At 48.5% G+C, this 22,623-nt stretch overlaps 1 protein-coding gene across 1 annotated transcript in view; it reads left to right on the top strand.

Moving 5' to 3' along the window:
* The first annotated feature begins 3,201 nt into the window (after window positions 1-3,201).
* RPH3AL (rabphilin 3A like (without C2 domains)) overlaps window positions 3,202-22,623 on the top strand; it is a 134,408-nt gene continuing 114,986 nt past the window's right edge. Inside the window, 2 exon segments of the mRNA XM_078437573.2 lie at window positions 3,202-3,894; window positions 4,351-4,448. Coding sequence (XP_078293699.1) covers window positions 3,767-3,894; window positions 4,351-4,448 — 226 coding nt within the window. The 5' untranslated portion in view covers window positions 3,202-3,766.

The following is a 22,623-nucleotide window of genomic DNA, read 5'->3' as shown; positions in this document are numbered from 1 at the left end:
TGTCTGCTTTTCCATTCACCGCTCTCTTTTACGTTCAACTCTAATCCAATCGAAACTTATTTTGGTTTATCATGTAAGATAAGACCCTGATTTTATCTCTTTACAAACTGTCACCAGTTCTTTCCATTTAATTTCTTTTCCCACCGGCTATATTTTAAGTTTAAGTGGATTTTTTGAGTATATGTTACGAGCCTGTTGTTCAAAATTCAACAGATACAATTGCACACCTGAAACTAATATCACACTATGTGTTAACTAACCGGAATGAAAATAAAAACTTAAAAAAAAACCCTACAAAATTCAAAAGATACAAAAGACAAACAGTGAGATTCTCCCTCTCTTATCCCTTAGCTTCCCGGTTCCAGAAAGGTGTTACTAGGAGCTAGGCGTGACTAGGTTATAGATTTTGGTTTTGGACCCTAGGTATCCTTCCCCCTCCTCCGGATGGGGGCTTTATTATAGTGTACAAACGTATAAGCTTCCAGGCTTTCTGTTTCTTCCATGACCTGTCTCTTTTTCCTCTACGATTACATTTTTTATTTTTATTTATTAAAAAAATTTTTTTAACGTTTATTTATTTTTGAGAGAGAGAGAGACAGAGTGCAAGCAGGGGAGGGACAGAGAGAGGGAGGCATAGAATCCGAAGGAGGCTCCAGGCACAGAGCCAGACTTGGGGCTCAAACTCACATACCATGAGATCATGACCCGAGCTGAAGACACTTAATGGATTGAGCCACCGAGGTGCCACGAATTAATTTAATTTTAAAAATTAAAATAATTTTTTAAATTATTTTAAAAAATAAATTTTAACATCCAGTAGTGCAGATTCTTTGTTGAAATTTGCTTGGCTATGCTTGCCTGTTTATTCATTCTGTATGAAATTTATAATCATTTCATTGTTTTTCTACAAATATCAAGAGACTCAAATTTGGAATTATATTAAATTGTATAAAATAATAACTGCATCGAGTTTTCCTATCTAGAAATATGGTCTGTCCTGTATTTATTTATGCTTTCTTTCCAGTCATCTCTTCTTTTGTAGCATGCAGTAAAGTTTCATAGATTTCTTTATGAAGACTGTAAACATTTCTTCTTTAGTTTGTTCCTAGGTGGTTTATGTTTTTTGTTGCTCGGGAATAGGATCTTTTTTTTAATAAACATTTTATTTTCACCTGGATATGTTGGAATATAAGAAGTTATTAAAAAATTATTGTGAGGGGCATGTGGGTGGTTCAGTCGGTTAAGCATCCGACTTTGGCTCAGGTCATGATCTCACGGTTCTTGAGTTCAAGCCCCGTTGTGGGGCTCTGTGCGGACAGCTCACAGCCAGGAGCCTGCTTTGGATTCTGGGTCTCCCTCTCTCTCTGCCCCTCTCCCGCTTGCGCTCTGTCTCACTTTCTCTCAAAAAGTAAACATGAGAAAAAAATTTTTTAATTATTGTGAAATGGACGTATAAAAGAGCACATAAAACATTTTTTTTACAGTTTAAATAAGAATAATAAAGCAGACATATGCCTAGCCAGCTTAAGAAATAGAACACCTTTAGAAATTGCTTTTACACCTCTCCTTAAATGGATCTCCCTCTTTTCCCTACCTCCTGGGGATGCACTAACCTGGATTTTGTTACAGTTATTAACCTTCTGTCCTTTATAGCTTTCCCATATGGGTTTATGTCCTTAAACAATACATTGTTTGCCTTTTGTATGCGTTCAAAGTTTTATCAATTGAATCACACTGGATTCCAAATTTTATTTTTACTTATTGATTTATTTAAAGTCTATTTATTTTTACACTTGATCTTAGCCAAAAGGCTGAGAAGCAATTAAAGTTTATTTATTTTTAATTTTTATTTATTAAAATTTTTTTTTCAATGTTTATTTTTGAGAGACAGCGTGTAAGTGGGAGAGGGGCAGAGAGAGAGGGAGACAGAGAATCCCAAGCAGACTTCACCCTGTTAGCGCAGAGCCCGATGTGGGGCTCGATCTCACCAACCATGAAATCATGACTTGAGCCGAAATCAAGAGTTGGACGCTTAACCGACTGAGTCACCCAGGTGCCCTTATATATATTTTCTCTTACATGTCTTACTTCTGTTAAGAGTGGAATTGCTGGGTCATAGGTTAGGCCTAACTTTTTTTTTTTTTTTTTTTTTTTTGTAAGAATAAGGTCCATTCAGAAAAGCACACACATCCTAAGTGTACTGCTTGAATAATTTTTGCAAAGTGTATGCAGCCACCTTGCCATCATCCAGTTCAAGGGGTGGGATCTTGGCGCACGCTGGGCCGGTCAGCTGGGCTGTCCATTCTGGGACCTGGCACTTGTGCCAAATGAAGCAAGGAGGGAAAGGATTCTGCAGGGGAGCTGAAGAGACTCTGAGGCCGGGACTCCCGTGGCTACTAGTGTTCCTGTTTCCTTCCACTTCAGCTTCAGCTTTGCCATGGAGTCTGAGCTATCGGTTGTCCATCCCGCCCATGGATTCCTTTGTGCTTTCACATCAGCCAGACCTGGCTTCTGTTGCTCACAACCACAGACTTCCGGTGGATACAGCATGCCAGACCACTAGCCCCCACCTTTTAGTGGATTGTGTCCCTCATATTGCTACCATCATCTTAGCAGTAGAATCTGCCTTTAACCAATCCCTGAGTTTTTACACGACCCCTTTTGAACCCTTGGATTCCTGGGCTGACAAGGTGAGCTCTCCAACAGGTAGTCACTTTATCTCTAATTTATTTTTTTTTTCTTTTTCTTTTTTTTAATTTTTTTTTTTAACGTTTATTCGTTTTAGAGACAGAGAGAGACAGAGCATGAATGGGGGAAAGTCAGAGAGAGAGAGACACACAGAACCCGAAACAGGCTCCAGGCTCTGAGCTGTCAGCATAGAGCCCGACGCGGGGCTCGAACTCACGGACCGCGAGATCGTGACCTGAGCCGAAGTCGGTCGCCCAACCGACTGAGCCACCCAGGCGCCCCACTTTATCTCTAATTTAAATGTTGGTTACAAAGCTGCTCCAAACGTTTGAGTTTAGTGAATTGTTGGTTTTTTTTTCCCCTCTAACTTTAAATTTAGTTTGCAATTTTACAACAATTTTCTCTCCATCCCCAGTGGAACGTTAATGGAGAACGCTTAATTTAGCAGGTGAAATGTAGGAGTGTGTATGATTTTCTGGACTTCGTTTTTGGAAACCAGGTTCATTTCTCTTGCTCCTCCATGTAGAGCGCTGGGGGGCAAGGTGAGGCCATTCAGGGCGGTGACCACAACACGAGGGCCAGACCCCGAGTTCTTCCACACCACCCCTCAGGGACCGTTTGCTTGAGAAGGCTCTACATCCAAATCGTTCTGCTCTAAGTGGGGCCTCATTTAAAAGTAAGAAAGGAAATGAATTCGCTTCTGGTTTCTTTTTTAATGTCATCGAATCCCACGGATTAGTGACAGGAAATGACCCAATTTCCACTGGCATCTGGGTTGTCACAGTGCTTGTCCTCATTAATGTCAGGGTCTGGGAGAGTATTTGATCAAGGGGAAAGTGCCGTGGGTGAAGTTCGCGAAGAAAAGGTCAGAGATGAATGTGAAATTCTATCTAACCCCAGATGATGAAAACCAGCCCAGCCTGCTGTGTCTGGGAGCAGCCACCCCAGTGGCCCGCATCTTCCCAGTTTCCATCCCACCGCCCTGCTGAACAGCCGGTTCCCGTCGCGATCTCTTTCCACCGGTTCTAACCCTGATGGTGGTTTTCCTTGTTTGCAGAAGCCATCACTTTGGGGTCTGATGACCCTGGCCTACACACGAAGAAGTTTCTCACACTCTCCGGGCTTGTTAGGCACTTACACCTGTGACTTGAGCTCAGCAGAAACAGGACATGGTTCTTTCCCTGTCTTGAGGGTACTGCTGAACAGGTGACTAAATTGCTTTGAGTATCTTTTTTTTTTTTTTTTTTAATGTTTATTTTTGAGAGAGAGAGAGAGGAAGAGAGACAGAATGTGAGTGGGGGAGGGGCAGAGAGAGGGGGAGACACAGAATCCGAAGCAGGCTCCAGGCTCTGAGCTGTCAGCACAGAGCCCGATGCAGGGCTCGAACCTACAAACCGCAAGATCGTCAACTGAGTCGAAGTCGGACGCTCAACCGGCTGAGCCACCCAGGCGCCCCACTTTGAGTATCTTGCTCGGCCAGAGCTGCAGGTGGTTGTGGGCATGGTGGGTTTGCCAAAGACTTTTTTGCAAGCCGAGCGTCATACGAGGGCATCACACAGAGCAGGCCTTCGGTGTACGTGGTTGATGACAGGAGTTTCTAACAAATGGACGTGAAGTGTCTTGTGTTCGTGTGCTCAGTTTACTGCGATGATTTTCAAACAGGTGGAAGAGGAGCACCTCCGATAAGCAGCCTCCTCTCGTGGCACACAAGCACGTCACGGGCCGGGATGGCCTCAGACTTTCCACAAGCCCATCTTCAGGTTTGGGTCGTACGATGAACGGGGTCACCCTCGACAGGGCGACGGGGGATAACTTGGCAAAGGAGGCAACTTAGGAGTAAGAAGGCCCTGTGTGGAATCTAAATTGCCTTCGCTGATTTGACACTTTGCATCCAGGTCACCCTCTGAGGTCAGAGCAGACAGGACAGGCCAAGGGACCAGCTGGACCTCAGCTGGGCCCGAACCTCACTTTGTGCAGACCTGTCCAGAGCATGGGCCAAGCAGCCAGTCAGGGGCTGCAGGTTTGCACTCCAGGGCCCATTGCCCTAGAGCAGGTTCACCGTGCTTCACTGTCGATGGCGAGCCCTGCTGACAGATGGAGAACGTGGATTCAGAGCATTACGGTTGGAAGGGGGGGAGGCGCGTGGGATGGACAGCACGTTGAGGCAGCCCGGAAGGAGCTGCACTCGAAGGAGGGCTAGGTGGCAAGGGGGCGTGAGTGCTGGGAATGCAGGTTTCGTGGGGATAAGAAGGTAAGGCGGCAGGTGGGAATCCAGGCAGGTTCTCTGCAGGAGGCTCACCAGGCGCTCGTGGGGTCCTGACACACAGGCTGGGCCGGCGAAGTGTAGGGGATGAGGCCTCAGTAGAGAAGAGGGGCGCCTGTAGCTGGCCCAGAGCCAGAAGTGCTCAGCGTCTGGAGGATGTGGGTGGGGCCAACCTGAGCAGAGCAGAAGGGGATCGCTTCCTGGTGAGGGGCTTGGGCTCTGGGTTGAGGCTTGCAGGTTTCATCCTGCCTGCAATGCTCTCTCACCTCGAACGTCTCAACGCCTTGAAACGTTGCTTTGCCTCTGTGGACCTCAGTTTCCTCACCTGTAAAATGGGAGTAACCAGAGTCTCCGCCTTGCGACGAGGACTAAATGAGAAGTGTTGCGAGAGCACGTAGGACAGTGCTTGGCACGTGGACAGTGCTTGTGGCGATCGGTAGTATTGACGCCTCCCCGATTTGGCCTCACGGGTGTGTCTAGGCCTCGGGGCTGCCTGCAGGGGGAGGTTCACGCTCAGACACGAGAGCTGCTGCTTTGATTTTATCTTGAATCCGTGACCCATATGCTCGCCCTGTTTCTGCAGCTGCAAGGCTGAGTCAGATGTGTGGCTCAGGTTAATCATCAGATTTCAGGTGGCATCTATCTCCTCTTTCTGCTCTCTGCCTGGCTTCTGTTCTCTTTGATCCCTGACTTGTTTATTTGTTATTGCATTTAGCCCTCAAGCTGCCTCAAGCCCTCCTTGAAAGAGGCAGTTATGCATCTTGAGTACATAAATATAATTTGAGATCATACGTGGAATCAGAGTCACAGTGTAAGGAGGTGTGCTCTGCCTGCCTGTGCCCCGCCCTCTCCTCTGTACCTGAGTGGGGGGATTGGTTGAGGCAGCAAGAAGGGCCAGTCCCTGGGACAGGTTAGGGTGCATCCCCCTCCGTAGCCCCACTGCAGAGAGAAAAACCAGATTCTTCTGGCTGTGGAGAGGCACTGTCAGGCCTCTTGGGGGTTGGCGGGACAGTGGGTGGAGGAGGAAAAGACTAACTCTCATCAAGCATTGCTGTGTGCCCGGCACTGCTCCAGGCGCCTCAGCCACTCCGGCCTGCCCTGGGAGGCTGCTCCGAGAGGTGATTATCCCAGTTGTGGGATGGTAGAATTCTGGGCAGTTCATTCTGTAAGTCTGGAGGAGGGCCGTGGATCTGCCATAGAATCAGCTTAGACCCGATGGTGGGCCATATGAAGGACCGGATGGAAGAGCTTCCCCAGGACTTCCTTGTGCTCTTCAGACTTGCCAAGACATATGTCTCAGTCATCTATTGCCACAATGTTGCTGCATAACAAACCACCCCAAAACCTACCAGCATATGGCAGTAAGTGTTAATTCCTCCTCACCTATCTGCGGGTTGGGTGAGGTTTGGCTGACCTAAGCTGCTCTCAGTGGGACTTACTGGCTTCAGGCTGTGAGTTGGGTTTAGGCGTGTTCCGTGTGTCTCTCACCCCACTTGGACCAGTGGCCACCAAGGGCACGTTCGTGTCCCGGTGACAGGCAGGAAGGCAAGAGAGCAGGCTCAGTTGCACTAGCGCATTTCAAGCCTTTGCTCACATCATATCCGCTGACATCCCGTTGGCCAATCCCAAGCCATGTGGTCAATCCCCAGCCAAGGGGCGGGGAAGTACGCTGCCCGCCATCAGGCCGTGGCGGAGTGTGGCTAGCTCATCCTATCGCCGGGAGTGAAGAATTGACACCAATAATTCAGCCTACTTGGGGATGAATTTCACTCATTCGCTCAGGAAATTTTTTTTTTTTTGAAAGACTATAGTGTGCCACTCACTGTGCTGCCCCTGGGAATAGAGTGGTGAACAAAGCAGGCCTGGTTCTTGTCTTGTGGAATTATATTCTAGTGGTGGAAACAGACACAAAAGAGCTACTTCTGTCCTGGATTATTTAATTACAGCTGTAATCGTCACTACAAAGGAGAAGTAAAGAGCACAGGAGGGTAGGTATAAAAGGGCCTGACCTCATCCAGAGAGGAAGAGATGGTTGAGCTCAGAAATGAAGGGGAAAACTTAATTAGCCAGAGGATCCTTAATAAGATTAACTGCTGACTTCTCATCAGAAGCCATGGAAACCAGGAGGCAGTGGGATGATGGTCAAAGTGCGGAAAGAATTCTATATCCAGGAAAAGATCTATCCTTCAGAGATGAAAGAGAAATTAAGACATCCCAGATAAACGGAAACTGAATTTGTTGCTATCGGCCCTGCCCTACAAGAAATGCTAGAGGGAGTTCTTCAGGCTGAAATGAAAGGCCCCTAGACAGGAACTGAAGTCCACAGGAAGAGATCAGGAGCACCTTTAAAGCTATAAATAGATTTTGTTTGTAACTCCTTCCTTCCATCTGCATAAAGCAATGGTTACAAAACGGTGTTGGCAGGGTAATAACATACAAAGATGTAACTTGTATGACAATAACAGCACAAAGGAGAGGAAACAGCTATATTATAATGAAGTTTTTGTGTATGTTGAAATTAATTTGGCATTAATTAGAACTGGGCCATTTTAAGTTAAAATGTCAATTGTAATCTCCAGGACAATCGCTAAGAAAATAACTAAAAAATATGTAATAAAAGAGAATTAAAATGCCATGCTGGAACGTCCCTATAAGGCATTAATGCAAGAATGTAGGAGTAAAAAGACTATGACATATAGAAAACAAATAGTAGGGCACCTGGGTGGCTCAGTCAGTTAAGCGTCTGACTTCAGTTCAGGTCATGATCTCTCGGCTCATGGGTTCAAGCCCCGTGTCGGGGTCTGTGCTGACAGCTCGGAGCCTGGAGCCTGCTTCGGATTCTGTATCTCCCTCTCTCTCTGCTCCTCCCCAGCTCGTACTCTGTCTCTATGTGTCTCTCGAAAATAAATAAACATTAAAAAAAGAAAAGAAAAGGAAAACAAATAGCAAAACGGCATAAATCTTATCAGTAAATATGTTAAATGCAGGTGGAGTAAATACTCCAATAAAAAGAGATTACTAGAATGAAAAAAAAAAACCCAGCTCTATGCTGTGTACAAGAGACACACTTTAGATTCAAAGATACACATAAGTGGAAAGTAGAGGAGTAGAAAAAGATATGCCACGCAAGCAGTAACTAAGAGCTGAAGTGGCTCTGCTGACAGCAGGCAAAATAGTTCAGACAAAAAAAGTTACTAGAGGCAAACAAGGACATTTTGTAGTGAATAAGGGGTTGATCAATCAGGAAAACATAATAATCATAAACATGTATGCACCTAACAACAGACCCCCCAAATCCATGAAGCAGAAACTAACCGAAATGAGAGGAGAGCTAGACAATTCGACAGTAATCACTGGACGCTCCAAGGTTCCACCTTCAGTGATAGATGGACGGGGCAGGCAGAATCAGCAAGGAAACACGAGACTTCAACAACACTGGAAACCAGGCAGACCTCACAGACGTCCGTACGGCGCTGCACCCATCAACAGCAGAATACACATTCTTCTCAGGTGCGGGTAAAGTGTGCTCCAGGAGAGACCATATGCTGGGTCATGAAACAAGCCTCATTAAATTTCAAGGGATCGAAATCCTACAAAGTATGTTCTCTGACTGCAGTGGAATGAAATTAGAAATCAGTAACAAAAGGGAATTGGGGAAATTCACAAATATGTGGAAAGCAAACACTCCTAAATAACCGATGCGTCAAAGAGGAAGTCACAGGAGAATTTTGAAAATACTTCGAGATGTATGAAAAGGAAAATGCAACATACCCAAACTTAACAGGATGCAGCTGAAGCAGTGCTTAGGAGGAAATTAGTAGTTACAAATGCCTGTATTAATAAAGAAGAAAGACCTCAAATTAATAACCTTCTACCTTAAGAAACTAGAAAAAGAAGAGGAAACTCAATCCAAAGCAAGCAGAAGGAAAGAAATCATAAAGATTAGAGCACAGAAAAATGAAAGAATAGAAAAGGCCACCTATTATGTGGTGCCATTTATATGAAATGTTTAGAGTATGCAGAGCCACAGAGAAAGAAGGGAATTAGTGGTCCCTGGGGGCTGGGGGGAGGGGGGAATGGGGAGTGCTTGCTGATCTGGGGTGGGTTAGTGAGGAAGATTTGGGTTTTATCATCAGAGCAGTAGGAAGCCACTGGCAGATTTGCACAGGGAGTTCCATTTCAGGGCTCCACAGTGACAACAGATTGGAGAGGGTCAGCAGTAGGTCTGGGGAGGCATCTGCGGTAGCCCAGTTGGGAGGAACCTGCATTTCAGGGAGGTTATTGTTCAGGGTCCCCTGGCTAGATGGAGCCAGACCTGGGTCCTTCTGGCACAGAAACCTCTCCACTGGTCACTGATTTGAATCCCCCTGGATTTTTTTTTTTTTTTTTTTTAATTTTTTAATGTATATTTATTTTTGAGAGAGAGCAGAGGAGGGGCAGAGAGAGAGGGAGATATAGAATCTGAAGCAAGCTCCAGGCTCTGAGCTGTCAGCATAGAGCCCGACATGGGGCTTAAACCCACCAACCATGAGATCATGACCTTAGCCAAAGTGCAACGCTTAACCGACTGAGCCACACAGGCACCCCAATGTTTTTTTTTTTAATGTTTATTTATTTTTAAGAGAGAGAGAGAGAGATGGAGGGAGGGGCAGAGAGAGAGGAGAGAGAATCCCAGGCAGGCTCCACGCTCTATCTTATTTGAACTGTGAGATCATGACCTGAGCCGAAATCAAGAGTTGGATGCCTAACCGACTGAGCCACCCAGGTGCCCTGCCCTGGGTATTCTTAATCAACCCAGAGAGCGGCTGAGATCTCCTTGCGTAATGGGAGCGTGGTAGGGAATGGGCCTCATATTAATCAGGCTGACTAGGGCTAGCTGGTGGCAAACAGTAGACATTGAACAAAAATGGGAATTTTTGCCAGGGCACTGGAGTATCTCACTGAAGCCCAGGCCCCTGGAAGGTCTGAATCAAGCACACGGACCAGAGCAAATGCAAGAGCCCCTTCTCTGACTCGTGTTTGCGCTAGCCGCTAGGTCATCTCTCGCTTCCCTCACTGCATACCACCCTTCTCTTTCCTGGGTGTCTCTACAAGTGGAAAATGGCCCCTCCATTAGCTCCTAGGTTTACATCTTATTGTTCCAGAGAACAGCTAAGTTGAGACTTGAGTCTCTTAGCCCATTTCTCAGATTGTCAAGAGGAAGGACCTCAACATGCCAGCTTGGGCTGGGTGCACCCCTGGGGGGTCAGCTGGGTCCAGGGGACTGGTCACAGTGTAAACACTGGGCTTCTGCAGTCCCTCTAAAGGCAGCTGGGCAGCTATGGGAAGGCCAGGGAAGAGAAGGGACATTGGATGGGATGCCAGGTTATCTTATGACAGGATGTCCCCACCCCCGCCTTGGATGATTCACTGCCTAGGACTGGTCTGCCCCTCCAGGGATAAAACTACATGAGACCTTTTGTCACTTGAACTGGTTTGCAGACACAGCCCCCTGACTGCCTGCCTCCTCTCCTCTTTTGGCCTTCACTTTCAGCTCTTGACTGGGCAGGGAACATTCTAGAATTTGGAATTAGTCTTACCACCTTTGAGAATTCTGTCAGTTCCCCCAGAAAAGAACATTCTAGAATTTGGAATTAGTCTTACCACCTTTGAGAATTCTGTCAGTTCCCCCAGAAAAGAACATTCTAGAATTTGGAATTAGTCTTACCACCTTTGAGAATTCTGTCAGTTCCCCCAGAAAAGAAAGTCCTAACCCATGCCCTGCTGACAAACTGGTTGAAAAGGACCAGAGTTATTTTCATTGTCTCACTTTCACCTGCTGTTTGAAATGAGTGGCCCTGATTCAGGTGTCCTGAAACCCTGGTGATTGTGGCATAAATGGGCCTCTGATTGGGGACGGGAAGGGACAGGAAACGCCTGTGCAGTCGGCAGAGACGTGTGTGAGGGTTGGCCGCTGTCGACCTGGCTCCGACCCACCCACGGTTTCCAGCCTGCTCTTTCCCTGATGCGTGGCGGCCTGGAGCCCCTGGCCCTTCCAGCCAGGGGGAGGCGGCCGCCACCATTTCCAGCCCCAAGGAGTGTGACCGATCCGGATGGTGCTTTTTCTCTTGCTGTGAGAAGCAGGGAATTGAAGTCCTTCAGGCAGGCACTGCTCTCAGACATCTGGGGGGGGGGGGGGGGGGGACGAGGAAGGACACTGCATGCAGATGGAGGCTCTGAGGCTCCTTTCTCTTTGAATTCCTGCGGCATTTAGAGGAAGCCATGCGGCGTGGCGTTTTCTTACTTACGGCTGGGTGCTGGTTGCCCAGAATGTTGTTTTCAGTGCTGATAATGATGTCGGCGGCATAAGCTGGGGGCTTACCGCTGATTAGCAGTCACGAACCTTCCATCTACTTTCTGTTACAACCAAGCGAAGCAAGTGGGGCAGATTGTTTTATGTGCTTTTAGTAGTTGGTAAAACCTCTGGTTGCCCGGGGTGGGGGTGGGGGTGTGAGTAGTTCTTCTCCTGTACAGTCACTGCTGATCAGAGCTCAGACACAGAGCCGGGCTTCTCATCTCTGAACCCGGCCCGTGTTCACGGCGGGGCACGGCGGTGTCCTGAGTCCTTTCAGGCAAAGACTCTATTTCATCCTTCCTGGTTTTTCCTGTGTGCCGTCTACCCATCTCTCCACTTATGCCTCCATCTTGTTCCATAAAGGAATCAAGATGCCCACAAGACTAGAGCTTTCTCTATACATCTTGAATATAAAAGAAATACAGAGGTAGGTATTTATAATAAAAGTATAAAGTAGATACTATATGCCCGACCTATATGTGGATGTTTTATTTATACACAACATCTGTGTATATGTGTCTGTAATTAAATACAAACCCATAAAAATAAGATCAGGAAAAATGCAGATTCACTAGAAGGTCAAAACCAGGAAGAGAGTCGGACTACATACTCAGGCCATAGACCTGTACACAGTTTGCTACATCGAACCACAAATTTCTCTCTGAACTAATGAGCAGTCAAAGCAGGAAAATAATATTATTTGCATGGTTCATGTGATCTATAAGGAAAAGGATACCAGATGCCAAGTGCTTTTCCAGACAATTAGGTCTGAAGGAAATTTCTTGCCCGGGTGGTCATCTTCGGGACCCCGGGTGGCAAAGAAAATACGGGACGCGGGTGCCATTGCCGTCGCTGTCTGCTCCTGCTCCCGTGGCAGACGTCACTAATCAGTCGTGGCCCTTTTCCATCCTTCTAGCATGTGCTCCGGGCAGCCATCACCAGTGATCTGGAGTCGACGTGCCAGATGAAACCCACTTGCCATGACCACACCGGGGGTGATGGCAGTGTCGGGAGTCAGGAGGGGACTCTGAGTAGAGAGCCACGTTGTCTTGACAAGCACTTCTGCAGGTGTGACACAGGCGGACCTGTCCTGTGTGTCCGTCGCCGGAGATAGAGTTGCTCGGTGCCAGCTGGAGTGACCCGTCAGGGTGATAAGAGGGGACAAACGTGTCTGGAAGGACACAGGGTCACACTAGGAATTTCTGACTCACTATGGTCACTCATGTGTTCCTCAGACATTTGGCAAATGCCTGTTATTATCTGCCTAGAAAGTGTGCCTGACCTACTGTCCTCTCCTCTCCGGTGCCGGTCACTTCCTCAGAGACGCCTTCCTCGACTTCTCCTCTAGTCCAGAGCTCACACACTGTCCCACTCTGCACCTTTCTCTCATGGCCCCATCACAGCTTGGACTGATCCATTCGTTTGTGTTGATTTGTTCGGTGGCCCTGTTGCCCTTGAGTTCCGGTGTCTGTCTTGTTCGGCCCCAGTGCCAGCACAGGTGTGGCACGTAGAAGGCGCTCGGTCCATAATTGTGGAATGACTGGAAGAAAGAACAAAGAGGGCACAAGACGAAGCGGATGCGGACTGTCTGGTGGAAGTAAAGACGTGGACGAATACCAACGTCAGGGGGCAGGTCCTCAGCTCTGAAGGGAGGGGACGGTGAGGAGCTAAGGACCTCAGGGGAGGAGAGTCTGCTTCCAGAGGGACAGGGAGATCAAGGAAGGCTCGGTGTCGTGTCGCACCATCGCTGTGTCTGCAGGGATGCAGGGAGGGACATCTGGGGCCCTGGGGGCAGCCGGAGCCAAGGCAGAGAGGCAGAGCTGGAGGCGAGAAGGGGCCAGAATTACTTTGGGGCAGTGCTGTTAGGGCAGTGGCGGGGAGATGGGGAGGCAGCTGCTGGGGCTGTGCCCAAGGGGTTCCTGAGGGGGTGGCGGCAGATTTGTGGCTGGAGCAGGGATGGGGTGGGAGGGACCTGAGGCAGGCAGGGCAGGTGGGAGGAAAGCTGGGGAAATTAGCCAAGTCGGCCCCAGGAGTGGTGAAGGCAGTCCCTGGGGGGACCTAACAGCCTTCACTCTTCAGTCTCGGTTTACATCCTGCCTCCCTGTGCCTGTCAACCCTGGGGGGCCACCCTCTGGCACGTTGGGGGGCCCAGGACCTCCTCTGAGCCCCGGCCATGCCTGCCACCCCCTGCTGGCCTGGCCTGGCTCTCCAGATGGGCTTTGTCCAGCTGGGTCACTGCACGACGCTTTTCCAGTTTAAAATAGAATATGTATTGATCGTATTTGTAGCACGTTTTCTTGAACACGGCTTTTTTTTAATTGCTCTTACTTTCCAGAAACAGATTTATTTTCCTAATTTCCCCCCTCTTCAGCTTTTTTAGGTGTTTTTTTTTAGTCACTTACATAGGGAACTTTTATTTCCTGTGTATATCATCTATCAAATTACTGTCTTTCATGTATGAGTCATTCAGTTTATCCCTTTTGGCCTCCGTCTTGCAAATCTCATATACGGACTCACTGAACAATTTGGTACCTACTTTCACATCTAAACGTCCGGTGAGGTTGGGACTGGAGCGTGAGAGGATGCAGCCAATGGGCCTTTCTGCTTGTGATTCCCACGTCACAGGATGATGCTGGATTCAGAGATGCCGGAGGCTGCTCACACTCCCCACGTGTTCGTATAGAAGGTTCTTGAGTCAGCATGCAAGGCTTCCTTGCCACATTCCTTCTGGTGGTACTGGTCCCGAAGACCGGCAGACCTGGGGTGGTTAGCGGTGGAGCCTGAGCCCAGACGTGGAGCCTGGCAGATGAACCGGGGTCTGGGATGACCTGGGCCAGCTTCACGTATCCCGGGGCGCGAACGGCGGTGAGCCTCCCTTAGCGGTCTGTGTGGATGCCGGGGGAAAAGGTCACTCGTGGTGACACCAGGGAGGCTGCCATATCATTCAGGGGCCGTGGAAGAAGCCCACCGTGGAGGGGCTCCCTCTGGGCATTGGGGACGCTGCAGAGGAACCCAAGCAGACCTGGGAATGATCACGGGGCACTTCAAAGGGGAGCAGCCACCGCCCTGGCGTCTCCGCTGCTGGCACGGACCTCCACGGGGGCAGTTGAGCCCTGGAGCAGGAAGTTCATTTCCAGGGCGTTTCAGCTAACATGCCAAGTTCACTCAAGTTAGCGTATGTGTTTCCATTCCTTCCCATTCCTGGAGAGGTGCCTTACTCAGGGCTCTTCATTACAGCCAACAAAGACCCAGCTTAAACTACCTGAAGCAAAGAGGAGACTCTGTGGACCTGGCAGCCTGGGAATCAAAATAGTGACTCAGGTATGGCTGGATCCAGTGACTGACGATGCCGTTTAGGTTATCTGTGTCCATTTCTCAGCTCGGCTTGGTTTCATTCTCAGGCTGTTTCCAAGTGGTGGTGAGATGGCCACCCGCCATCCCAAGCCAACACTGTCCTCACAGCTTCCTCGCACAGGGCAAGAGTATGTTTCTTAGTAACTCTAGTGAGAACCCTGGAGGAGGACCCGGAATGGCTGGGGCTGGGTCATACGCTCAGTCCTGAGCCAGTCACTGTGCCCAGGGGGGAGGAGTGGGTATTCTAATCGGTCGGCCCCAGTCACATTCGCCCTGAGGAAGGGGAAGGAGGGGCTGTGTCCTATCCCCTGTTACGTCCCCCGCCATCACCATCATGAGAAGGACTGGGCATGGTTTCCTTGGCCTGGAGGAGGACTCATTCTCAAAGACAGGAATGCTGGGCAAACAACACGTCTGCTCAGGCCAGCCTCTGCCTTTGCACACGGGCACGCGGCTGTCTGGAGTCAAGGGCGCATCTGCGTAGCACCGCGATAACGTGCCTGTTGTCTTTGGGGGGAATATGCCCACTCAGGCCTCTTTGCATCCTCGGGTCTGGTTCATCCAAGCCAGCCTTGTGCCTGCAGCAAGCTGCTAGGAGCGTGCGGAAACCAGCCTCTGGCCACTGCATTGTCCCAGGTCTTTGCCCAAGATCGGCTACAGTAACGGACACCACTCCTCGTGGCTCTTTGGCCTCCGGTCCTGGAATTCTGGTCGCAGGACTCACAAATCTGGCTCCACGTTTGACCCTGTGCCTGTTGCGGTTCGAATCTTCTTTCTGCATCCTGACTCCCCTCTGGGCATGGCTTGATCTTGGTGTCACCTACACTTTCCAGCCTGTGGTTCGGCCAGGGGAGGGGCAAAGTGGCCAGGCTGGACCCGCAAAGAAGGCTCCTGTCCTTTGTTTTTCCTGAGCTCCGAGCCCACACTCCGGGTGTGGGACCAGCTGGTTCCCGGCACACCTGGCTATGTGGCAGCTGCTTCCCACAAACTCAGAGACAACTTATGTCACCTTCTCCTGTTTGATACCACCAGTGTCACACATCAGCCTTTTTCAACATTGTCAGCTGTTCTGTTCTTTTTTTTCTTTTTTTTTTTTTAACGCTTTATTTTATTTTGAGAGAGAGAGAGAGAGACAGAGCACGAGCAGGGGAGGGGCAGAGAGAGAGAGGGAAACACAGAATCCGAAGCAGGCTCCAGGCTCTGAGCCATTAGCACAGAGCCCGACGCAGGGCTCGAACCCACAAACGCGAGATCATGACCTGAGCCCAAGTCAGACGCTCAACCAGCCGAGCCACCCAGGCGCCCCAGCTGTTCTTTTCTTGAAATGAAACCCTCCCCGAAAGTCCAATCAATCTATGAAGCGGGCCAAGAGCCATGTTGCTCTGGGTTGGGTTGGAACGCACACTCTATACTCCCCCCCATCCTACATCCCCGGCCCCGAAGGGGTATGTGACACCCCAGGGCTCCTTGGAACCCTGTTTGAGAACCTCCTCATGATTGTGGCCATCCATCCCTTTTAGTGGCATCTGCCTTTGCTCCCCATGAGCGATAGGCTGCTAGCTGTGGTGTTTTTCTTCCCACCACCACACTTTTTTCTGTCATTAACTTGTTTGCACCATGAAAAGGTCAAAAAGGAGATCCTCGCCATCTTCCTTCTCTCACTCTGGCCAGGCGTCGGTGCATAACGGTCCCCGGCTACGCAGGGGCTCTCTCCGTTATCCTTGTCCTCCTCAAGCTCCATTTGGGAGGCCATTCCATTTACAGTGTTGGTTAAGTTCTCTGTTCCTCACTTTGCCTTCTTCCTGGGGAACCACACCCAAAGTTGTGAGGTGCTCATGTCTCATGCATGACCACTGTCTAGAATGAACATTTTGGATACCTTTCCATGAAATGTACCCTTTTTTAACGACAAAAAAATCCTTGAAATTCATAAAAGTGACCAGACTGCAAAAGTAGTACCAAAAAGATCATAAACATTCCCAAAGGAGGCCTCCCTCTGACAGGAAGTGGCCTGAGTCTGTTCAATTTTAGAAAAGACTGTGTGGTCCAGGAAGTTGGTCACCAGCAAACTGGCCGTGGGCTGGCTTCGTCCAGGCTTCCGTCTGCTCGGGAGAATCCAGGCCTTGGTTTGGCTGCAGCTGGGGCCTCCCCGGCAGCTGCCACTTATTGACTTAAGTCTGAGTGATTCAGATCTTCCTTGGGGTCGCCCCTGACAACACGTGGTGGGAGGGAGAGTGACCTCCTCCTGTCTGGGGCGCCAGCAGGGCCAGGCCCGGCGAAGCCCCTCTCCATTCCTGGTAGGTGTTTTGGGGTCTCTGGCTCCGAGGGGACAGGAAGACGACTTGTATTTCCTGGAGCCAGGGGCTCAGCTCATGCAGGGGTTTTCCCAGAAGCTTGCTGACTCCCAGGGCAGGGTGTGTGTCTGGGCCGGGAGAGTATGGCTTAATGGTTAACCAGAGACTTGCTTTTCCGGGTTTGGGTTGCCCAGGTCCTGCTGCTCCAGGGGTCCTCGCCCAGTGCTGCCTCGACAGTCACTGTCTGTGCCATCGTCCAAGAGACCCAGTGTACAGAGATCGATTTGGGGGCGGTAGACGGAAAGGATGTGTGTTTTGGTGGAAAGCTGAGCAGCGGCGGCTTAGGACCAGGTGGAGAATGGGGCCACGCTAATACAACCGGCTAATTGGAACATTTGGTTTGATAAATATTTTTATGGCACATTATGCTGTATGTAGCCACCAGGAGAGAGGTGGCAGGATCTGTGTCCCCGAAGTACTCACATTTGGGGTCAACCAGGACAAGCCTAAAACAAGCCCCCAGATAACTGTGTGATAGGGTCAGAAAAACCAAGGGCCACGAGAGGCAAAAATAAACTGCCAAGGCAGTGTTTCTTAGGGTGTGAGAGGACTTTAAGTATATTCAACAGTAATATCAAGTTTGTTATATAGATAGGGGAGCGCCTGGTGGCTCAGTTGGTTGAGCGTCCAACTACTGATTTTGGCTCAGGTTATGATCCCAGAGTCGATCGAGCCCCGCACTGGGGGGCTGAGCCACACTCATTGCAGAGCCTGCTTAAGATTTTCTCTTTCTCTGGGGTGCCTGGGTGGCTCAGTCGGTTGGGCTGAGCATCCAACTTCAGCTCAGGTCATGATCTTATGGTTTGTGAGTTCGAGCCCCGCATTAGGCTCTGTGCTGACAGCTCAGAGGCTGGAGTCTGCTTCAGATTTTGTGTCTCCCTCTCTGCCCCTCCCCCTGCTTTCTCTCTCTCTCTCTCTCTCTCTCTCTCAAAAATAAACGGAAAATTCTCTCTCTACCACTGCCCCCCCTCCACTTGCTCTCGCTCACTCTGTCTCTAAAATTTAAAAAAATGCAAAAAGTATGTTATACAGATGAGCATTTAAAACACTTAATGCTTATTATTTTCATGTCGGTTAGAATATAACTGTTTCCTTCAGTTGCCTTCTGTTTATGGCAAATGATATGTGTTTCTGTTTATGGTGGAGCTACAGAGTTTCCTTTGAAAATAAATTTAAGTGAAAGAGTGAGCTGATTTTAAGGAAAATATTAAGTAAAGAATAGTGCGGGGACCATGTGGAGATGGCAGGTGTCACGGGATGCCTGTGGTTTGGGAGCAGCGTGCTAGACGGATTCAGAGACCAGGAAGGGAAAGGGCTCATGAGAGAGTCAGGTGGGGGGAGGGGGAGGAATAGGCTCCAGCTGGGATCCAGATAGGGTGAATCCATATCACAGATCCAGACATGCGTGTGCAAATCCTGGTATGATTTATTTCAGTATCAGTCCTGTGGGGACTGGAGGGTGGGTTTGGATTATATCGGAGAAGACAGTGAATCCCAGGGTGGAGTCTCTGAACTTATTCAGTGGAGAGTGGGAGACATTGAAGGTGCTTGAGGAGGGGAGAGGTTCGTGACTGCCGTTGAAGAGACTCACTTGTAGTGGGTACCAGGACTAGAGGTACCAGTCAGGGCACCCTGACAACCAGTCAGGGACCTAAGGAAAGAGAGTGTGAGAGGCCAAACTAGGGCCATGGCTGAGGACAAGCAGTCTAGCTTCCCAGGCTGTCTTCTGCCAGCTCTGGCCAGCAGCCTGGAGAAGCTGGAGAGTGGCGGGCCTGGGGTGGACGAATCAACTCTTGGTCTCTGTGTGGGGAGGCAGTGGGGGCCAGACAAAGGTGCAGGTCAGAGGTCACGTGCAGAGGCCCGGAAGGGGAGTTCTGCCCACCTCTCCCAGTTGGTCCCAGTGGCCTCTTCTTGGTGTTTTCTGGCTGAGCGTGGAATGTTCTGGAGGAAATGGGTGGGGACGGCTGAAGGAAGCTCCTCTCCAGGCCAGAGTTCCCAGTTCCTGCGGGAGAAGGAAGCAGGCATTTTCCTGCCCTACAGCTTGGCCCTGGGCAGCCTGGCTGACAGCCCCAGGCGAGGGTTTCGTTCGTCAGCGGCCGGTCTTCTGGGTCCGCTGTCTTGTTTAACTCTCCCATTTCTCCCTTCTAGTGCAGGGGAGTTCACCAGGAGTTCAGAGACAAGCTTGGTTTAAAGAACAAGAGTTTTTGTTTTCCCCCTCGAGGACCTACGATATACCAGGGACTGTGTTTGGAATTTGACCCTGTTACCAGAGTTCAACCTGGACAAGACCTGTTGGGGAAAGTATTATTCCCTGCTTTGTATGAAGGAGGGAACAGAGTGTGGGGAAATACAGCTCATCCCCAGTTCTGTAGCCAGTTAACTGCAGAGCCTGATTCCATACACACGCTGGTGTTGTCTGGGAATGAGACTGTGGACGAGATCTGTCACTTGGGAGAAGGACGTCCCTGTCTGTGCTCCTCTGCCTGTGTGTGGGGCAGCCCCCTGTGGTGTGCTGGGGTGCATCTGTAAAATGTGGGCACGGACAGCTCCCAAAACAGCGTGGCAGTGAGGGTTATGTGCGTTCTGATAATAGATATCAGCTGCTGCTACCATCATTACATAAACCCAGGGTTTATGCAATCCCGAACATCAATTTCACTGGAAGACATTTTGGGGACAGTATCACTTAAGGTGAGGGAGAAACACTGTTTTAATTTTAAAATAATTAATAATATGGCCTAGCATGGGAATTTGACATCAGAGGTATTTCACCTTTGGGCTGGTTGCTTCTGGCCACACTCCCGGTCCCTGGATGCCAGGGGGTTGGGGGTGGGGGATCTGTATTCACTTTCTTCTGTCATTAGCCTCACTTAGGTGAAGGCCTGAGAATCAAGGCGCACTCTGCTGTTTTCGTGGGCTCCTAGGAGGTCCCAGGATCTCACCCGTCCTGAGCTGGTGCCTGGGAGCTGTGGGTCCTGAATGAATGTGATCTTAACTTGCTATCCTCTGAATTACTTCCCAGCTCTCAAGCTCAGAGAGGCCTCTTCCTTTCTGGCCGTTCTACCAGGATGACTCCCTTCCTGGAATGCCTGCCTGATATCCGCCGACTTTTTCTTTTCCGCTCTCCACCAGACTCTTCTCTTTGAGGCCCTCCGGGATTGCCGCAGAGAGAAATCCTAAGTGCGCCTGCTCTTTGCTCTCACTGTTCTTTGTACGGTTCCAGCATTTATTAGAGTCATTGTCTGATTCACTCAGGATTCATCCTGCTCACGTGCAGTCTGCACGGGGTATTCACAGCGAGCCAAACAGAGGGGGCCCCTCTCCCCGAGGACCCTGCGGAGATTAACAAAGAAATAGATGCACACACTCAAATTGCGATACATGCGATGAAGAAGGAGAATCGGGAGCTAGTGTTTGTTGACCTTGCAGCCTTCTGCAATAGGCTGTGTCCCCATGTGGGCCATGTTGTGGGGACGGAGAAGACATTCATGGAATAAAGGCGCGAGCAGCACGCGCTTTCCTTGGTTGTAGTCGGGGATGACATCAAATCGTTAATTGGCCCCAAAACATTTGAAGGGTCAGATACGTTTTACAGATTTAATTTTAATCATGGGGGCAGTATCGAAAGATTCTTTCCCATTGACGAAGATTAGGGTATAGTTTTTTTTTTTCCTCTCTCTGTAGAAGAAAATTAAAAAAATTTTTTTCCATTGCATTAATAGCATTTGATTTTTTTTAAAAAAAACAGGATGGTATTTATTGGGTTCTTTTTAAAAAATATTTGTTTTTAATTTTTATTTTAGTGAAAAAGAGAGCAGGGGAGAGGGGCAGTGGGGGGAGAGGGAGAATCGTAAGCAGGCTCCATGCTCAGGGTAGAGCTCAACACAGAACTTGATCCTACAACCCTGGGATCCTGACCTGAGCCGAAATCAAGAGTCAGATGCCCAACCGACTGAGTCACTCAGGGGCCCCTGACTTTTTGTAAACACAGTTTTAAGTTTACTGAAAAAAAATTGAGCAAACCGCATGGAGGGTTCACACATATCCCCTTACTGCCCCCGGGTTCCCATTATTAATGTCTTGCATTGATGACATTTGTGACAATTGATGAGCTGGTATTGAGACATTACTTTTTTAAAAAACAAATGATTGTCAATGTTTATTATACAAGTTATAGCATTATTATTATTATTTTTAAATTACATCCTAGTTAGCATAAATGCAATAATGATTTCAGGAGTAGATGTCAGTGATTCATTCCTTACACGTAACATGCCGTGGCTCATCCCAGCAAGTTTCTTCCTTAATGCCCATCACACATTTAACCCATCCTCCCCCGCCCCTGCCACAACCCATCCAGCAACCCTCAGTTTGTTCTCTATATTTAAGAATCTCTTGTTTTGTCCCCCTTCTTGTTCTTATATTATTTTTGCTTCCCTTCCCCTACGTTCATCTGTTTTGTATCTTAAAGTCCTCATATGAGTGAAGTCATAGGATTTTTGTCTTTCCCTGACTAATTTCGCTTAGCCTAATACACTCCAGTTCCATCCATGTTTTGCAAATGGCAAGATTTCCTTCTTTTTGATTGCCAAGTAATACTCCATTGTATATATATATATACCACATTTTTTTCATCCATTCATCCATCGATGGACATTTGGGCTCTTTCCATACTTTGGCTATTGTCGATAGCACTGCTGTAAACACTGGGGTGCATGTGCCCCTTTGAGACAGCACACCTATATCCCTTGGATACATGCCTAGTAGTGCAATTGCTGGGTCATAGGGTAGTTCGATTTTTAGTTTTTTGAGGCACCTCCATACTGTTTTCCAGAGTGGCTGCCCCAGTTTGCATTCCCACCGGCAGTGCAAAAGAGATCCTCTTTCTCTGCATCCTTGCCAACATCTGTTGTTGTCTGAACTGTTAGTGTTAGCCATCCTGACAGGTGTGAGGTGGTATCTCATTGTGGTTTCGGTTTGCATTTCCCTGATGATGAGTGATGTGGAGCATTTTTTCATGCGTCTGTTAGCCATCTGCATATCTTCTTTGGAAAAGGAGAATTTACTATTAACTGAAGTCATAGTTTACATTAGGGATCACTCTCGGTGTTGGACCTTAGGTTTTAACAAATGTAAATGACAAATTTGAGTATATCCACCATGACAGTATCCTATAGAATAATAGTTTCACTGCCCTAAAAATTCCCTGTGTTCTACCTGTTCATCGTTTCCTCTCTCCCCCCAGACCTCTGATCTTTTTACGGACTCCATAGTTTTGCCTCTTCCAGAATGTCATGTAGTTGGAATCATACAGCATGTAGCCTTTCAGATTGGCTTCTCTCACTTAGCAGTACACATTTAAGTTTCCCCCATGTCTTTTCATGGTTTAAGCTCATTTTTACTACTGAATTTTATTCCACTGTATGGACATCCAACAGTTTATCCATTCACCTCTTGAAGGACATCTTGGTTGCTTCCAAGTTTGGGCAGTAATGAATAAAACAGGTATAAACATTAGTGTGCTCTTTTTTGTGTGGATATAAGTTCTCATTTCTTTGGGCAAATACCAGGGAGTATAATTGCTGGATCATATGGCAAGAGCCTATCTAGTTTTGTAAAATACAGCCTTC

The sequence above is a fragment of the Panthera onca genome, chromosome E1 (assembly GCF_046562875.1).
Source record: "Panthera onca isolate mPanOnc1 chromosome E1, mPanOnc1 haplotype 2, whole genome shotgun sequence".
Lineage (NCBI taxonomy): Eukaryota > Metazoa > Chordata > Mammalia > Carnivora > Felidae > Panthera > Panthera onca.
Note: the sequence above shows the minus strand (reverse complement) of the source record. Positions and strands in the feature narration are given on the sequence as shown.